At 36.3% G+C, this 17,236-nt stretch overlaps 1 protein-coding gene and 1 long non-coding RNA gene across 4 annotated transcripts in view; one reads left to right on the top strand and one right to left on the bottom strand.

Moving 5' to 3' along the window:
* Window positions 1-4,074: 4,074 nt before the first annotated feature.
* LOC124161941 lies at window positions 4,075-4,697 on the bottom strand. The gene is made up of 2 exons (XR_006865449.1): window positions 4,437-4,697; window positions 4,075-4,351 (listed from the first exon to the last, which is right to left on the bottom strand). It is a non-coding gene; the product is annotated as an uncharacterized LOC124161941 (long non-coding RNA).
* A 974-nt stretch (window positions 4,698-5,671) lies between these two features.
* Window positions 5,672-17,236, top strand: part of LOC124161940 (tudor domain-containing protein 3) — a 39,447-nt gene continuing 27,882 nt past the window's right edge. For 2 of the 3 annotated variants that reach the window (XM_046538205.1, XM_046538204.1), the window contains exons 1-8: window positions 5,673-5,926; window positions 6,103-6,187; window positions 6,291-6,356; window positions 7,273-7,433; window positions 8,665-8,809; window positions 9,034-9,144; window positions 15,683-15,805; window positions 15,896-16,009. In XM_046538205.1, coding sequence (XP_046394161.1) covers window positions 5,892-5,926; window positions 6,103-6,187; window positions 6,291-6,356; window positions 7,273-7,433; window positions 8,665-8,809; window positions 9,034-9,144; window positions 15,683-15,805; window positions 15,896-16,009 — 840 coding nt within the window. In that variant the 5' untranslated portion in view covers window positions 5,673-5,891. Of the gene's footprint in view, window positions 5,927-6,102; window positions 6,188-6,290; window positions 6,357-7,272; window positions 7,434-8,664; window positions 8,810-9,033; window positions 9,145-15,682; window positions 15,806-15,895; window positions 16,010-17,236 lie in introns of all 3 variants that reach the window. The other variant, XM_046538206.1, reaches the window with a different exon arrangement.

Raw genomic sequence — 17,236 nt, 5'->3', positions numbered from 1 at the left:
AGCCCATTGATATCCAAAGTACAAAATTGCATGGCCTTTATCTCCTGGTAATTGATATTCAAGATTCTTAATTCTACTTACACTGTTTATCACATGCACCCACCTGAACCTGCAACCCTCTGGACAGCTGGCTAATCAATACCTTATCATCCTAGAACTGAATTCAATATAAATGATCATAGGTGGATATAAGGGGGAGGCACATGCTCCCCCCCGACCCTTAAAAATATGCAAGATTTTTAATAGTCCCATTATCATTGCAATCGTTTTGTATTACGAGGCATTTTTGTGTCCCCCAGAAAGAAATCCTGGATCCACCCCTGTAAATGATTGATGGGTAAAAGGGGTGGGGTGACCGCCACCTCATACTTTCTGGATAAATTGGAAAGATGTAATCTTTGAGGTGGCTCTCCAGCAAAATTTTTATTTCACAAGCTAAACAAACTAATCATCATCAATGCTCAACAATCCTAAGATTGGTTGGACACAGCTCTCCACTCAGTTCTTCTATCAGCTGATCTTCAAACTTACATATTTCTTCTCTTTCACATCCTTCTTCAACTGTTCCATATATTTTGTCCCAGGTCTTCATTTTCCATTCTTGCCATCTACTTGTCCCTGCATGATTGTCTTCATCAAGCCATTGGCCTATATATCAAGTTGTTCCGTCTTCTTATCAAGGTTTTCATGAGACTTCTCTTCTCTCCTACTCATCTTAAGACTTCCTCATTACTAACTCGGTCCATTTGATCCTCATCATTCATCTGTGGCACCACATTTCAAAGGCTTTATCCTTGATTTCTTTGCTGCTGTCATTGTCCATGCCTTGATTCCTTAAAGAAGCATACTCCAAATGTCAAGTTCTGATAATTTGTTTCCTTACTTTTGTTTAAATTTCCTGCTGTGAGTAGATCTTTCTTTTGGTGGACTGCTCTCTTTGCCTGTGCTATTATGATGATAATTTCTTTTTTGCTTCTCCTTCACCAGTTATTCTGCTTCCTAAATAACAGAATTCATCCACGTTTACCAGTTTTTGTTTCCCAATTTCAATATTAGTCTTGACTTCTTCTCTACTGCTGCGTACTAATTTCTTGGTTTTCTTTGTGCTTATTTTCAGCTGAAATCTAACCATTACCCTATCTTGAGTAACCAGAATATTTTTCAAATCCGTCTCTGTCTCCGCTACAACAGCTACATTGTGGGCAAATGTAACATACCCACTTTTTATCCATGGATATTCACCCCCAAGGCCTTTTCTTTGATTTCATTTATGGCTTCCTCAAAGTAGACATTGAAAATTATGGGTGACACAGCACAGACTTGTCTTACTCCTTCCCCAATTCTTGCTTCTTCACTGTTGGATCCTGATCTTATCACCTATACCTACTTGGTTTATGCATGAACTGCAGATGATTCTCCTGTCATTGTAAAGGACTCCAATTTCTTTCAGGATTCCAAGCATTGTGTTCCAATCCACATTGTCAAATGCTTTCTCTAAGGCCACTAATGCAACAAATGTTCACTAGGGTCTGACAGGCAAACGGTCTTTTCACATTTCAAACAACATACGATTATTACTGTACAAAATATTCTCTTTATTTCTACAGGAAAGTTATTAATATGAAATTAAATTATGGAACACACCCATCAAAATGATCTTAGTGATAACGTATTATAAATTTTGTATTTTTTAAGCACCCTGGGGGCAAGTGAATCAAGCCAACCTAAATCCACCTATGTAGCCTACCTCACTTTGCGATAAGTCTCATTTATTACTCTCTTATAACTATTCTACCGTTCCTCTGTTGTTGCAGTCTTGTGCTATCTTCTTTCCTCAGTGAGATTTAAGATTTCCTGCATGATCCATGCTATTTTCATAACAACTTTTCTTATAGCAAGAACTTCGACAGCTTCTGTCAGTAATCTACTTCTATTTTTAAAATGATTGTCAAATATCACAAGCCACTTGTCTATGCATAGCATAACAAAGATGGAATTTCACTGTGAGGTACTGGGTACCAACAAGGCACCCTAGAAACGAACTACCCCCCTCCATCCAAAACAAAGACCTTAATCCGCTCCTGTCTGGGCCATTCACAGATATCGAAAGAGTATTGATTGATATCTGCTGATGGGCTGTAGGTAACAACTTTGTTCTTAACTGTAACAAAACCAAATCAATTGTACTTATTACCTCAAATCTACTCAGAAATGTGAATGTAAACGCTATACCGAAGATAACAGTTGACACCAACTGTTATCTTCGGCCAACCTTAAAAAAAGCTTCTACAAGGGCAATTTTCAAATCTAATCTTAAACTCTTTCTAGTCAACAAAGGCTATTATAGCACAACTCAGTTTCTAGAGGAATTTGCCTACCACAGAAGTGTCTGATTCTGATTGTGTATGTATTTATTTTTGTGTATGACATGTCCTATATTTTACAATGTAAAGTCCTGGGACCAATAAAATTATTATTATGACACTGTAATACCATATTCAAATTATGTTAAAAATCTGAGTGCTATTTTGATGTGTAACTTGTCTTGGCAGAATCATGTGCAAGCCACATGCAATTGGGTTAATGTGATCTTCTACCATCTTAAAACCCAAAAAGACCTTCTGCCACCTCACTCTCGCGAGCAGTTAGTATTCTCGCTAATTTTCCCTCATATCGATTATTCCTGTCTGGTCTATTAGGATCTAACTGAAGAGCACAATGCTAAGATTCAACGCTCATTAAATATGTGCGTTAGGTTTATTTTTTATATAAAAAAGGATAATCACATTTCCCCCTACTTCAACCATCTTGATTTGTTGAAAGCAAAAGCCAAGATGAAGTACCTGCTTGGTATATACTCACGGGTGTACCCAGCGAGGGGCAGCTGCCCCCTCTAGAAGCAAAATTTGCAAAAGCCTTCAAGAAAAATCAGTACTGAATTGAAACAAAAGTATTCAACAAATTTTTTTTAAACCCACGACAAATAATATGTATTAGTTTGAGGTATGTAACTAAAATAATACTGTTTTTTCAAGGAAATAAACTCATTAACTATAATGTCACTACTTGGCTTTGCCCGCTACCCCCCATAGTTATGATCCTTTTATATACCCCTTGTCTCTTCTCAAAAATGATCTGCCAAGCTACCTGAAGCAAATTTTTTCTGTCAGAAATAAAAAATCCAAAATTTTGACTAGAATGGCTCCAGATTATCTTATCACCCCCCAACACAGAACTACCACCGGTGAAAAATATTTCTCTGTCGTTGGAGCACGTCCATGGAACAGTATTCCAAAGGATTTATAAGATTCTATCTTTGTCTTCTTTCAAGCAAAGATTTCTTCAATTTATTCAAACCCTTGAAAGTGTACAACTTCATTTTATACTTCGGGTATTTTTGTATTGTTTTTCACTGTTGTGTCTTCCTATTCCTGTGGTTTCTAGTTATAAATCTTTGTAGTTAGCATACATGTGGGTTTGGTAGCAATAAGGGAGTGCACTAAAAAGGTACCAGCAAACTACTTGAACAATGTGAGATACAAAATATATCGTAGCTGCAATACCATTAGCATGTTTAAAAATTTATGTCCATGCCACTGAAAGCATTTACTGGTTTTCAAACTTGTTAAGTATACTTAACAAGTTTGCATTTAGTTATATATGCATTTAGTCGTCATTGTGATTTCAACAATTCATAATCAATTTTTTATAATTTTTCCCTCAGGTCTGTTAGATTTTGCATGCCATATTTGTTGGAGTAAATGGTTTATCACTTTTCATGTTCTACTATAATTGTTGTGTTGGGTATGTAGACAAAGGTATTCTTGCTGCGATGAATTAACTTCAATATTTCATATTTATGCTCTGATGTGTTAGTTGTGCTGTATTCCATTTGGAAATATTTGGCATATTTTGTAAACTCCTTTGTATGCTGTAGCCAATGTTCTTAATGGGCAATTGTCCAAGAACAATAAATATTATTATTATTGTTATAGGTGATCCCTATGAGGGAGGCCTTATAGCCTGATGACCCATTACCTGGAAGTTTAACTAGAACAAATAAACACATGAGAATTAATTGGTAACGAGACTAGTACACAATTTATTCGTTATACGTGATGATACATAGCTGGTAGGTTCATAAGTGTGCAGGAGATAACTGGTAGGGTAACTTGAGGAAATACCACAGACTACCCCATAATAAAAATGAATGGAATGCAATCCCTAGAAAACATTCTGCCATACGGTCATCCCAGAAATGCAGCGTACACATGGGTGATTTTCTTGATAGACATTTTCATGGTGTCCGGTCGTCAATTTACACTCTTGAACTGCTGTAAGACGTATGGAACTAAAAAGAGAAGTACAATAAGTTATTAACATAGCCCAAACCACTAGGAATACCAGGCATTAGTGGCATGAAAAATGCACTATACCAGCACGAATAAGTCCTATGAGGAGAAAAAACGACGTAACGTTTCCGAAAACTGCATCACGAACTTTCTTCCTCTCCTCCAGCGAGTCTGAGTCGTCGCTCTGAGGTTGAATTCTTATCATTTTAAATTATTTGATGTCCTTGAATGAACTTCCTAAAGCCTAGAGAAGAATAACGGAAACAACGACAATGTACTTAAAATCACAACACCACTGGACACTCATATAGCGCACACCACCTACACATCGACATGCATCGACACTAGTGATGGGTCGATCATGAACGATTCGATCAAAAAGATTGAATCACTAGGTGAATCAAATGACTCATGATTCATTTCGTTAAACAAGTCGATCATCAATCACTCCGACTTCCGGTTTCATATCAATCATCTCGGTTTCCGGTTTGATTCAAAATTTGGAACGACCGATGCTTAATCTCTTTTCGTCAGGGCAGAAATAGTTGTGATAAAATTAAATACTATGTTATGAAGAACTGAATACTTGTGTAATCTTTTTCTTAAATGTTTTCCAGCAGTTATCAGTATTAATAACACCAATACACGTAAAAGGAAAATATTAAGATGACTCCTGTAGGAGAACGTTAAGAAGTAGAAGTTAAAGCTGGTTATATTTTATTGTGCCGTTCATAAAATTATCCTGCAGATCAGATTCATGCATAGTGTGTGGTGTATTTTGTGTTATATTTTGATCAACTATAGTTAGAAATTATTTTATTAGTGTTAAGAAACTGTGGTAGTTTCGCCTTCCCAAATATTTTCATGACACTGCTTCCTTCATTTTTGCAATCTAATTTACTCATCTAGGAATTCACAATTAAAATAGAATATGAAATGATAATATGGATAGCAGTCAGCGTTACCAATGCTCTTCGCAGATGAGGCAGTATTTATTCGATTATTCAAAGTGATTTATTACATCCATTGATTGAGTCTTTCCGATCATGATTCCTTTTGAGTCTTTTCAATCATGACTCCTTTGAGTCTTTTCGATCATAGTGATTGAATCTTGATTTGAGTCTTTTCGATCATAGTGATTGAATCTTGATTTGAGTCTTTTCGATCATATAGTGATTGAATCTTGATTTGAGTCTTTTCGATCATAGTGATTGAATCAATTGATTGAATCACTTATGTGACTCGAGTCAAAATGATTGAATCACTAAAATGATCGACTTTGCCCATCACTAATCGACACCAACAGCCGATATCCGATATCCCGACGTGCCGGCATTTAGAAGCCCATCTGCGCTTCCTCAATGACTGGAGCTAAAACCCAAATAAAAGAATGATCATGATGGACCATCAGAGCGAATGATTTTTCTCTATTTATTAGCTAATCGTTAAAGTTCCTGATTTTATACAAGGAATTAGAATTTTAGGCAAGGTATCTTTTCGATTCTTCTCTATCGACCCTTGTCAAGAACTTACGTAAAGATGGCCGTTCTTGAGAAGTTGAAAGAACTCGGATGGTAAGCTCCTAAATATCATGGATACATTATTGACATGTGGTTGATTGTGACTTTATTTTAATGGATGCTGGATTTTATTCAGTTTTGATAATCGCTAAATCATTCGTTGCAGCTCATCAGAAGTGTGTATATGGTTAGGGGAAACATATTTTGCACATTAATGTTTTTTCTTGTAGGCATATCTCACCCGAGGGACTTAAGCACCTAAATAGTAGCGAAAGTAATTGCGATATCAAAAGCCTTACCCGCAAAGCACTTGATGTGAGTAAACTACGGTGGCATGTACTTAACTTGTTTTTCTTTATGACTATGAGACTATGGTGAGTAAGTTGTATTTATTGAGTCCTTGCAACTTTATCCGTAGGTGGACCTTCGAGAAATTGGCGCAGGCTGCTTTCCTGAAAACGTTAATGATGGAAAGCTGGAGAGCGTAAGTAGACCCCTCAAGGGAGGGTTTACTTTTTTGTCCAACCATACAAACGTTCCCCTCGCAAAATGAAGCAGGCAATTCCTCGTAGAGTGTCACTGTAGCGCATTGTGAATGGGAAATGGAATATTTTACAATAAAGCATTGAAAGTGAAACTGCGCTGCCTTTGGTCTAATCCATTTTCAATTATGTGCTCTTTAAGCAATTACTGCATACTGAAATGGTGATTTAACTTTACTAATTGTCGGCTTACATTGAGGTCTATACATGTTTTAGTGAAGGGATATTACTTACATAATCTTAAATTTCATGCAATCAAACATTGTCTATTCCAGTCCACCAAAATAGTTCATGCATTTAGACATTAAGTTGTACTCGTGTGAATGCAGGTACTATGTGACCAGGCGTTAAGAAGAATTCAATGAGCTGTGCTCTTTCTCTTAATTATTTTTCAGTCATATCTACTTCATAATTAAATACTGATTTGGATCACTATCTCTACAGGAGTTACTATATCCAGATGTGATGTAAATAGTGGATGGTTTGTGCTCTTTACCTTATGAAAACCCACCACTTGAAAAGTTAAAATTTTCTCACTATCAGTACAAATGTATCTATGTAATTGTTTCTCATCTTCATGAGTTGGGTTTTAAAGTGTCAACCTTTGATTTGGTTATGTTTATTTTTTATGGTAGAGTGTTATAGTCTAATAAGGAATCCTTGATTACTTTCAGGAGACTATGTTTTATTTGCTACTGTATCTGTTATAAGGAATGTTTGGCTGGGTGTCAAATATGTTTTTGATCATCTACTCTAATTCCCTTTAAGTAGAATTAAATTTTATGCCATAATTAATGCGTGCAGTATTTCATATATTTGGTTGTATATTTTCTCATCGTTCCATGATTTATTTGGTAGATATGTGGCAAGATGGTTGTTCAAGTACAAAAGGTCAGAAATGTATCTGCTCCAAAGGCAAATGAAGAATCTCGAGGTGCTCCAAGGATGCTGAAATTCACCCTCTCCGATGGTCAGCTTACTTGCCAAGCTGTTGAGTTTGAGCACATTCAATCTTTAAGGTATTTGCCTTCGTAAATAAAAAAGACGGCTATTGCTTTCATTAATTGTAGGTTATGTTAATTAGAACCTGGCTCTGTTGCATCAAAGTGTAGTCCTTTGCTGATAATGTTATGCTCTGGAGTTGATTCACTGCTAGAAGTAAAATTTAACACAAATTTGATGATTGCTAATTGCTTGTCAAGTTCTTAAGAGATGGAATTTTAAATTTGGGAATTTCTCCTGGAATCTTGGCACATAGCTGGGTATTAGTTTTATTACTTAGCCTGGATGGTATTACTTAAAAAATATGGAAGTTTATTGATAGCTATATACTTATTATAACAAACTTTTAAGATTGTTAGATCTATTATAATCTTATGAATTATACCTGTCCTGAAATCATGGATTCTGACTGAATAAGGCTTAGTTCCTTGACCAATTATGACGTCTGACAAAATTAGGGGAAAAACAGTAATTCTGCCATAACCCCATTGATGTGTCTGTGAACTAGAACTTCTGACCCGGTTGAAAAGCATTCATTCCACAAAACATATATTTCTTGCTATCTTATTTAGATATTCTCATGCCTTCAAAAATGTCCTGCCAAGAGTCAACTGTGGCTGCTACATTTGTGAGTCACATCTTCAATCTACATAATCTTTTTGCTTATCCGTAAATAGCACAACCTGAACATCACCTTTGCATTACAAACCCCCTTGCAACGAAGTCACATTGGATTTGCTCAATGGAGGTTTTATCACGTGTTTAAATTTATATTCGTAACCCAGGGGAGCATTTGAGTGTAGGGAGTAGAGCTCTTGGATGCTGGTTGAAGGGTCATGGGTTCAAATCATGGGCGAAGCCTTTGGACACCCCCAAATAAAATCCTGGAAATGTGATGTGGCTGAGGGATTGGAACTGGCCCCCCAACCTTGAAGGTGTTATGTTTACAACCCTGTGGCTAAGCCTGATTGGATGAGCTCTAAGCTGGGATGAGCTCTACCCTCACATATCCAAATCAGCATTTGGGGTGAATCACTGAGTAATTGAAACAGATATTGTGACTTTAGATTTTTGATGCTTTATAGCGAGCTCTTTTGCCCATGTGTTAAAAATTCAGTTAGGAAAAAAATTGAGGTGTTTCATGAAATACCAAAGGATTGTTTACTTATGCTCTAATTTGTGTCAAGCAACATAATGTAGTAATAATTTATGTTGTAATTTCCATTGAAAAGTGATCTTTTAATGCAGTCTCAACACTCCACCTGGAACAAAAGTGCTCCTGAAAGGCTCAGTTATCCCTATGATGCATGGCCTCCTCTTGCTAAGACCACATCATCTTGAAGTTCTTGGAGGCCAAGTGACGACTTTAGTAGAAAAGTGGGAATTAAATAGGGTGAGTAGGCCATAACTACATTTTTACTACGTGACTACATAACTACATCTACTTTTTTGTGTATTGCAACAACAATTTAAAGTAATATGGATTAGGAAGGTTAAATTTTTAAAGTTTTTTTATTTTGCTGGAGGTTGATGTGTTACTTTGTAGGCTTCCAGTAAAAATATTCATTTATTGTGTACCTGAAAATTTCACACTGGAATGCTGAATTTTCATTTCAGAGCTTAGCTAAGCATTCAAGAAACTGGGCTGGAGAAGAGGGCGCTGCTCCTCCATGGATACCGTTTGGACAGAAAATTCTCCGGGCTAATCCTCAAGATAGAAATTTCAAAGTGAGTGAGCTTAATTATTTTAATGCACTGTTGAATTTTTTACTTTGTTGAACTTAAATTTGGTCTCTGTAGGTGGGTGCAATAGACTCTCATTAATATGAACAACCTCATTACGAAGTTCTCGTTTTTACGAAATAAATCGTTGGTCCTGACGAAAAGGCCTAACCAACCTACAGTATAAGAAAAGTTAATGCAAAATTTTAGTTATTACAAAATTATGAACCTAAGATCCGGTCTCGGGGGTCAAAAAGTGAACTCTAACATGAAGTTCTACAGATAAGCTATGGTGTTTGTACAGTAAATAACAGCATTTTATAACACACCAGTGGCGTTTTTATACAGTACACTATGTCATAATCATTGTGCTATGTTTAAATTCTCCTTGTGAAGTGTGCCCAAGAGCACCAATTATAGTTCTTTCTCAGCAGGAGATACTACAGTATCTATGCAACATCATATAATAAGCTTCATTCCTGTGGAATCATGGTGACCAACTCATTACCACTCATAAAGTGGACGTACAGTTAGTCCTCTTCCTACGCACATTTGATTTACGAACTTTCTGAGATACGAACATTCAAAAATTCAAGCGTGCCCAAAATTTCTGATTTGGCTCCTTTTGAGTTGGCCTATGCGACATAGTGTGGCGTAGAGGAACTCGCACTTTGGGCATAATCTGAACAAAGTATCATTGAATCCGGCGTGATGTCAGGAACTGTCCAGCATTTTGCCCGTGGACAGTTATTGTTTTTATTTGGCTCTGGTTGCATTGCACGCCCAGCTAGATCAGTTCGTCACAATTGTGAGTTAGCACACGATTGTGATGCAGTGTTGCATTCTGCAGGATAACAGCACTCCTTGATGCCTTGCATAGGTTTATCAACGTACGAGCAAGGTCGTAAGGAATGCATGTTTGTATATAGAGCACTTACTGTATTCGGGAAGATATCAACCCTCGATTGTGTTATGCTGCACTAGAAAATGAAACCAATGTGCTTGTTTTTCTTATATTTGCATGTAATTTAATTGTGTATGTTATACACTTTACTGTGAAACTATTTCGCAGTATGACTACAAGTATGGGAGTTTGAAGAGACGAGAAATTTTGGCAAACTATTTTTTTTCGATGAATCCTAAAGGAAACTTTCATACGAACTTCGTTATTATAAACCTCCATTTTTTCGGTCCCATGAACTTCGTAATAATGAGAGTCTACTGTACAGAAACGTCATCAGACAATGTTAGAAATTCATGCAGTTGTAGTTCTCGTTTGCTTTTCACTATTAATTTTAAACTTTTGGCAAATTTCTTCTGAAGTGAGATTATTTACGTTTGGGAAATGCTCTAAATCCTGGCGTTGGTACAATGACTCAATGGATCAGACGCTGTTTAACTTTATGGCTGTCAATTTTATCTGTGATGTATGCTTTTTCACATGCTCCTTTTTATTTTACAGCTTATTAGTCAAGGTTAAGGTTAATCCAAAAATAAAACTGATGCTAATTTAAAATAAATATAAAACACCTTATTGTTTCTTTAAATTTCTTGTGTCAAAAACAAAGGAAGAAGATGACGACATGCACTATTATGGAATATTTTGTAGCCCAGAGAATTTATGGCAAGATAATTTCTAACTCAGTTTCAATGAAAGTAATAGAATGAAACTTTGGAATTATGTTTAAAAAAGCACCATGTATCTAGCTTCATTTATGTTAAGAGGCAGCTAATCATAGATTTAAGCGATTACTTTCTACTTTTGCTCATGATAACCTCACTCTCGAAGAGAAAACTGGTCTCAATTGAACTTAATAGTTTTTCAAGTTTCTCAAAGAATATGCATCTCTACAATTGGGTGTAATCATTAGTATCAAAACAAAGGTATCAGATTGAAATGAATGATATCGTACCAAGCTAGAGTGATAATGGCAGTGATATTTTCAAATACAACCACAATGGATGGCTTATCAAATCTAATGTCTGCCAGCATATTGCTGTAGCTCAGAATCATGTTCTCGCCTAAGTACTTCTTATGTTCTGTGTGGTAATCCCATTTGGGGCCTCAAGAGCATTGGAGCTTGGGAACAGTAAATACCGTGATGATGAATGTAGGCTGCATTTTCTGGGTTTCACCGCGTCTTAGTTGTGTTAGAGACAACAGTTTCTCCTGCATTGCAGCAGGCGTCTTCAGGTCGAAATGAGTTATGCAAGTGAAATTATGGGGATGTTTAGATATTTCAATAGCCTCTCGAATGATCCTGGGAAAATATCGGGATTCTCTGGCAATGACTTATGTTTCTTCCTAGTTGATGTTGTGTCCTAGTTCACTCAAGAGTATGCTCAGCTACAGCGGACAGATGGAATTGTTTATTTTTCACCGCTCTTCTATGTTCTTGTATGCGGCACTTCACAGCTCGCCTGATGTATGACATTTCGCAACTGCATTGAATTTCGTAAACTCCTTCATAGGCGTGAGGTGAGATACGGTTCTTAGGAGTTGGTAGAAGTTCTCCAGTCTTCTTAATACAGTTGAAGTGTGTTTTAACATTGAATTTTCGGAGGAGTCTCACGATCTTTTCGCTAGTGTCTGCCACATAGGGGATTGTAGCATAACCTGCTGCCTTGGGTTTCTCCGTTTTCGGACTTGGTGTCATATTTTTGAGTTTTCTTTCTTTCTTTGTGGTCTTTTTAAGGACCATGTCACTGTGGTATCCATTGCTAGCCAGGGCCAACACCAAATGTCTTTTTTTTCCGAGGGAAGTGAGACTCGGTCAGAGATGGAGTATGCTCTGTGCACTAATGTTGAGATTAGAGCTTCTTTCTGAGTAGGGTGGTAGTGTGAGGACGCATGCAAGTATTGGTCCGTATATGTCGCCTTTTGGTAGACTCTGTGGCCGAGTTTTCCATTAGGTTTCTTCGTCACCAGTATGTGTAGAGAGGGTAGGCAGCCATCCTTTTCCACTTCTATGGTGAACTTGGAGAGCTAGAACTTTCTATGACACCTCAACAACCAACATGATTCAATCAAGCTCACCATAAGTTTTTTACATTTTTTTACAAAAAGTTTACTTTTTTGTATTTCAAAACGGCACTTACTTAAAAAACATGTCCTGTACTTTTCATTTTATCATCATGTAAGGCGATATTTAAATGAACATTTGTCTAAATTTTAATCAATCTCTGCAAGAGGGTGCAGAAAGATATACATTATTTATACTTCAATCATGGAATATGTGTGAAAATATCTGTGAATGATGCTTAATGCAACACAATGCGAAGGAGGTAATGCCATACACAAAAAAATCATCATGCTATGTAAAGTGATACGTTCCCTTTTGTAGAAAGTGGATCAATTGGTAAGGAAATTGGATGAGTCTTGATGGCTGTTTTTTTCCAATGAAATGAACATTTGTTTAAATTTTAACTCATTGTTGCAAGACAATAATTGCTTGAAAATCAAGTCATTCATTCTGATTTTAAACCTAAATCTTTAATTTAGCTTCGCATAAATTTCAACAAAAGCAATATGTTAATTAATAAGTTGGTGTATCTTCTGTTTGTGTATGACTCGTCCTTTGCTACGTTTTCTCATCGTAGTTTGTTGCATCAAATCATACAACTTCTGTGTTTGGACATCCTGCCGGGTAGGCACACCTTTTGACAAGTTCGAAGGGAAAAACTCAAAGGATTCTACTCTTAGGCCCAGTTTCACCAACACGGTTAATATTCTCTATTATCTCAGTTTTCAAAAACTCGGTTAAAATTATTATCTCAGAAATGTGAGTATCGTGTTTCACCAACGATGTTTTATCTTAGTTTTCAAAAACCGAGATAATCAGAATAAATGATTTGGCTCGTAAGTTTCTCATAACTCTGACGTGGGAAAATAAATGACGGCAAGCAACCGTATGACATGGAATCAGGTTTAATAAGCCGGTAAGTGTACAATCAAGTACATACAGATTGAGAAAATGAACAGCAACAGAGTTAATATTGACAATGAGAGTTAGAAAAGCTCAAATATTACGTTTTCGTGGAAAGATTTATTAATTTGCCTTACCGAATACCACGCACGGGTAATAAAAAATAAATAAAAAACAAATAGGGGAACCGCGATTGGCAAGAGCAAGGAATGCGAGAATATTGCGGTAAAAAAAAAACTTGTAAAAACCTTTTTTTAATTTATCGTTATTTAAAAATGAAAATTTTTAATTTACCGAGACTCCCAGATTTAAATAAACACAGTTCTCGGTTATTTTGTGCTGCAATAATTAATTACGTCTCACATCGGTAAAATTGCGATTTTGAAGATAACGATGCTACATAGGTATTAATTCAGGAAGAGGACAGAGATTAAAGGTTTTGTATATATATGTAAGAAAATTCAAAGAAAGGCTTGTAACATTTATGAATACGAACATATTTTGGCAACAGTTGTGAGAATCATTGGCTCAAGAGGAGCATAGGCATGGAAAAGCTCAAGTTTTAGAGAAAGAAACATGAAATTGCTTTGACGAGGGGTGACCACGTATCCCATTATGACGATAAAAAAATTTTCCTCGTATCTATGCTTGCTTCAATTAAAATTATTAATATGCTTGTCGCAATTTAATCAAAATGAAGATGACAAAAAAAGGTTTACAAAAGTTGCTACTTCGTAGTATCGAACCCTAGTCTCCTGGGTTATAGTCGACGACGGTACCACTACACCAACTGCCGTACACATTAACACGTCGCTATTTTAGCATTATAGATTATTACTGTATAATGCTTGTTAAAAGTACGGCATGAAAATTAATTAATTACAGCCAAACTAAGGCCCATTCATTAGAACCACTACCAGTTTAGAGATGTGTTCGCCATTCCGAATGCTATAAAATATACGGCATTGGAAACATCCACCTCCCCTTGTGAGTAAAATTCGTCTTCTTCAGTGAGAGCGAGAACTGCCTTTGCAGTTTCATTTGCCATTTTGGGATGAGTAAATAAATGTACTTTACCATATGTATTAAAATAATCTGCACGCTCATTTATCCATAATGAACGTGGTCTCCGAATAGAATGTCGATATTCTTCATCGCTGTCATTCGTATTTTCCGAGAGCTGATGAAGCTGCATGCGCGCCATGCCATCTGCCCTCAGATTAACTCGGATAATAAGCTTTGAACGGCGGAATATCGTCAGTAAAAGTATAAACCGAGATAACAGCCCAAAACCGAGTTAATGCATCTGGTGAAACGCGATTGTTGTAATATCTCGGTTTTTGGAGAATATTATCCGAGTTAATTCAATTAACCTCGTTGGTGAAACTGGCCCTTAGCTGTTAACCCTCTTAGTGCTATCACTCATCGTGGGGTACTGGCAAGAAATGCGGAGGGTATTTACATAAAATGTAGCCACTAGGAAAAAAAATATACAAAAGCTATTTTATTACTTATCCATGGGCAGTTTTTTTTTTAATTGATGAGGTTAAACTGGTTAATATCGACAAAACATTTTTAAGTTTACTGAAATAAGTTATTTCAATGTAATAAGTTATAGCAAATTAAAAAATGGACTACGTGAGAGCCGATATATATCGGCCCACTGCACTTATCGCCCGAGCGGCAAAAGCGGATACATTGGTCCGCTGCACTAAAATGGTTTATACTCTTGGTGAAAACTTTTTTGGTGGGGTATAAGCTGATCGTACCCAAAAATCCTACCATATGACCATGAATTCCAAGATTCTCACTTTCTGAGTACTACACTTCCCGAGCAATGCTGGGTGGCCTGCTACTTACTTATACAACTAATACTGGGTTCCCACTCAACCGTTAAAACCTTAAAACCGTGAATTAGCCGTGAATTTCGCATACCGTGAAAAAACATGGAAAAAGCCGTGAATTTCGTCATAAAACCTTAAAAACCTCTCAAACTTGATTGTAGATACACGATTGACGGTTCAAAAGAAAAATCGATATGTCGATCATATTTCAAGGTCAGTCACTCGCAGACACTGTCAACGCATTTATCAGCACACTTGTATTCGAAGCCCAAATGTTGGGCCGTGTGTCATGACGACACACAGACCTTAAGGCTGTATTTGGAAGACCGTTAGTCAAAGTGATCATTAACCCTGGCGAGAAATCAGACACCTCTTCACTTCCCTGTCACCCTCCATTTTCCCACTCACAACCTTTAGCCGGACCTGAATTTTGCTAACGATAGGCAACGTCATACCAGCACTTTCATTGCTGCGTTTGCGTTCATCGCGTTTGCTGTATATTTTTAGTTAACGTGCGGCCAGTGATTGTTAATTGATCAATATTTCTTCCTAAAATGGCTTATTAACAGACCGTGAATTTGACGCAATTTAGACCGTGAAAACCTGGAAAAAACTGTGAATTTTATAATTTAGTTACAGTGGGACCCCTGTAATATTCGCGGTGTTGTTAGTTAGTCATTGAAACTATTGGCCAATTACTATGATGTGCAGCAATTATTTTATTATTTTTTGCATTTCTGTGTTCATTTATTGACATGATATCTCTTTTTGCAGTCACTGGAAATCGGCAATAAAGAAAATAAGGAAAATCCAGAATTTGAGGCCCAGAGGAAAGATGCTATTGCAGAAGCAGCTAAAGCTGGCTGCAAGAAAGTATTTGGAGGAGGGAATAAACAAGTTAGTTTCAAGATAAATTTTATTTGATCTCATTTCTTGTGTTCTTATTAAGTACATTTGAAATTTCATGTATTTTTTTAAATCTTATAGATGCTTGACCATAATGTCCAACAAATAGTTGATATGGGTTACACCATTTCACAAGCAGAATATGCTCTTCGTCAGAATAAAAACAATGTTGACAGGGCTCTTCGATCTCTTCAGGTAAGTTACAGGTTTGGTCACCCATAGTCATGCATGAAAATTGCTTGATTTAAGAGTATATTATATTTTAGCACAATATTATAACTGGGCTTATCTTCTGTTTTAATTTATTTTTTACCAAGTAATTTCTGGATATCTTAGCCATAAAGATTATGATTCTTTCCACTATGTACCTCACAAAAACAGTTCCTGTTGGTTTATTGGTTGTAATATTTTGCAGTTCCTTTCATAAGAAATAAAATTTAAGGTTATGATTATAATGTTATTGGGTAATGTTTAAACGTTGTGTTTCTCTGTAGTATACTTGTGGTGTATATGAGACTTAATAATGAAGTCTGATTATTTAATAAAGCCGTAAAGTAAATATTTTGTTCTGTGTTCTGTATTTTTTATTCAATGATAACTTATCAGTTGAACGCTGTGCTGTTTGAATTGGTGGATAGTAACATTTGGGTTGCATCCCTCGTTTGAAATATGTACGTAGTGTAAAGAATATATGTCGAGATTTAATGAATGTGAATGATCAAGATTTTGGTGCATAGCTGTGAAAATTGCAGTTGAGCGGAGATTGGCTAATATTTCTGCTCAATTTGTGCAACTGTTCCTCTCTCGCATCTTGATTGACTTGACTTAATTCCTGTATTTCCTTGGGGGACATAGGACCCCAACAGAGGATCTCCGCCTTAGACAGTTCTGGGCCATCTGCTCTATTTCTCCTAGCTCTTGCCTTCCTTTACTTCTTTTTCGGAGGACTTCCTCCAATTTACCTTAGGTTTCCCTCTTCATTTGTTTCCTTGTGGGTTTCATTCTTAGGTTTGACGAAATGTACTGTTGTTTCTCTTTTACACATGTGGCGTATCCAAGCAAACTTCCTTTTCTTGAAAACCTTACTGACAGGGTTATTTGCTCTCGTCATAAGCTCCTCATTTGTTATTCTTGATTTTCTGTCTTTTCAATATAATAATAATAATATTTATTTGCCCAAAGGATACTATATGTCATGATACAATCATAAAACAAGTATATAGGGCACGTCAAAATTAACAAATTCACATAAGAAAATGTTACATTTCAGATTGAAGATATTCTTTTATACTATAAAAACACTTCTCTATTAAGTAAGCTAAGACACTCTTTTTAAAAACATCAATATTTTCTATACTTTTAATATATACAGGTAGGTTATTATACAATTTTGTACACATGAGCTCAGGCCCTCTAGATACC

This window comes from Ischnura elegans, chromosome 7 (assembly GCF_921293095.1).
Source record: "Ischnura elegans chromosome 7, ioIscEleg1.1, whole genome shotgun sequence".
In the NCBI taxonomy this organism is placed as follows: Eukaryota; Metazoa; Arthropoda; class Insecta; order Odonata; family Coenagrionidae; genus Ischnura; species Ischnura elegans.
This window is presented reverse-complemented; position numbering and strand designations above follow the sequence as displayed.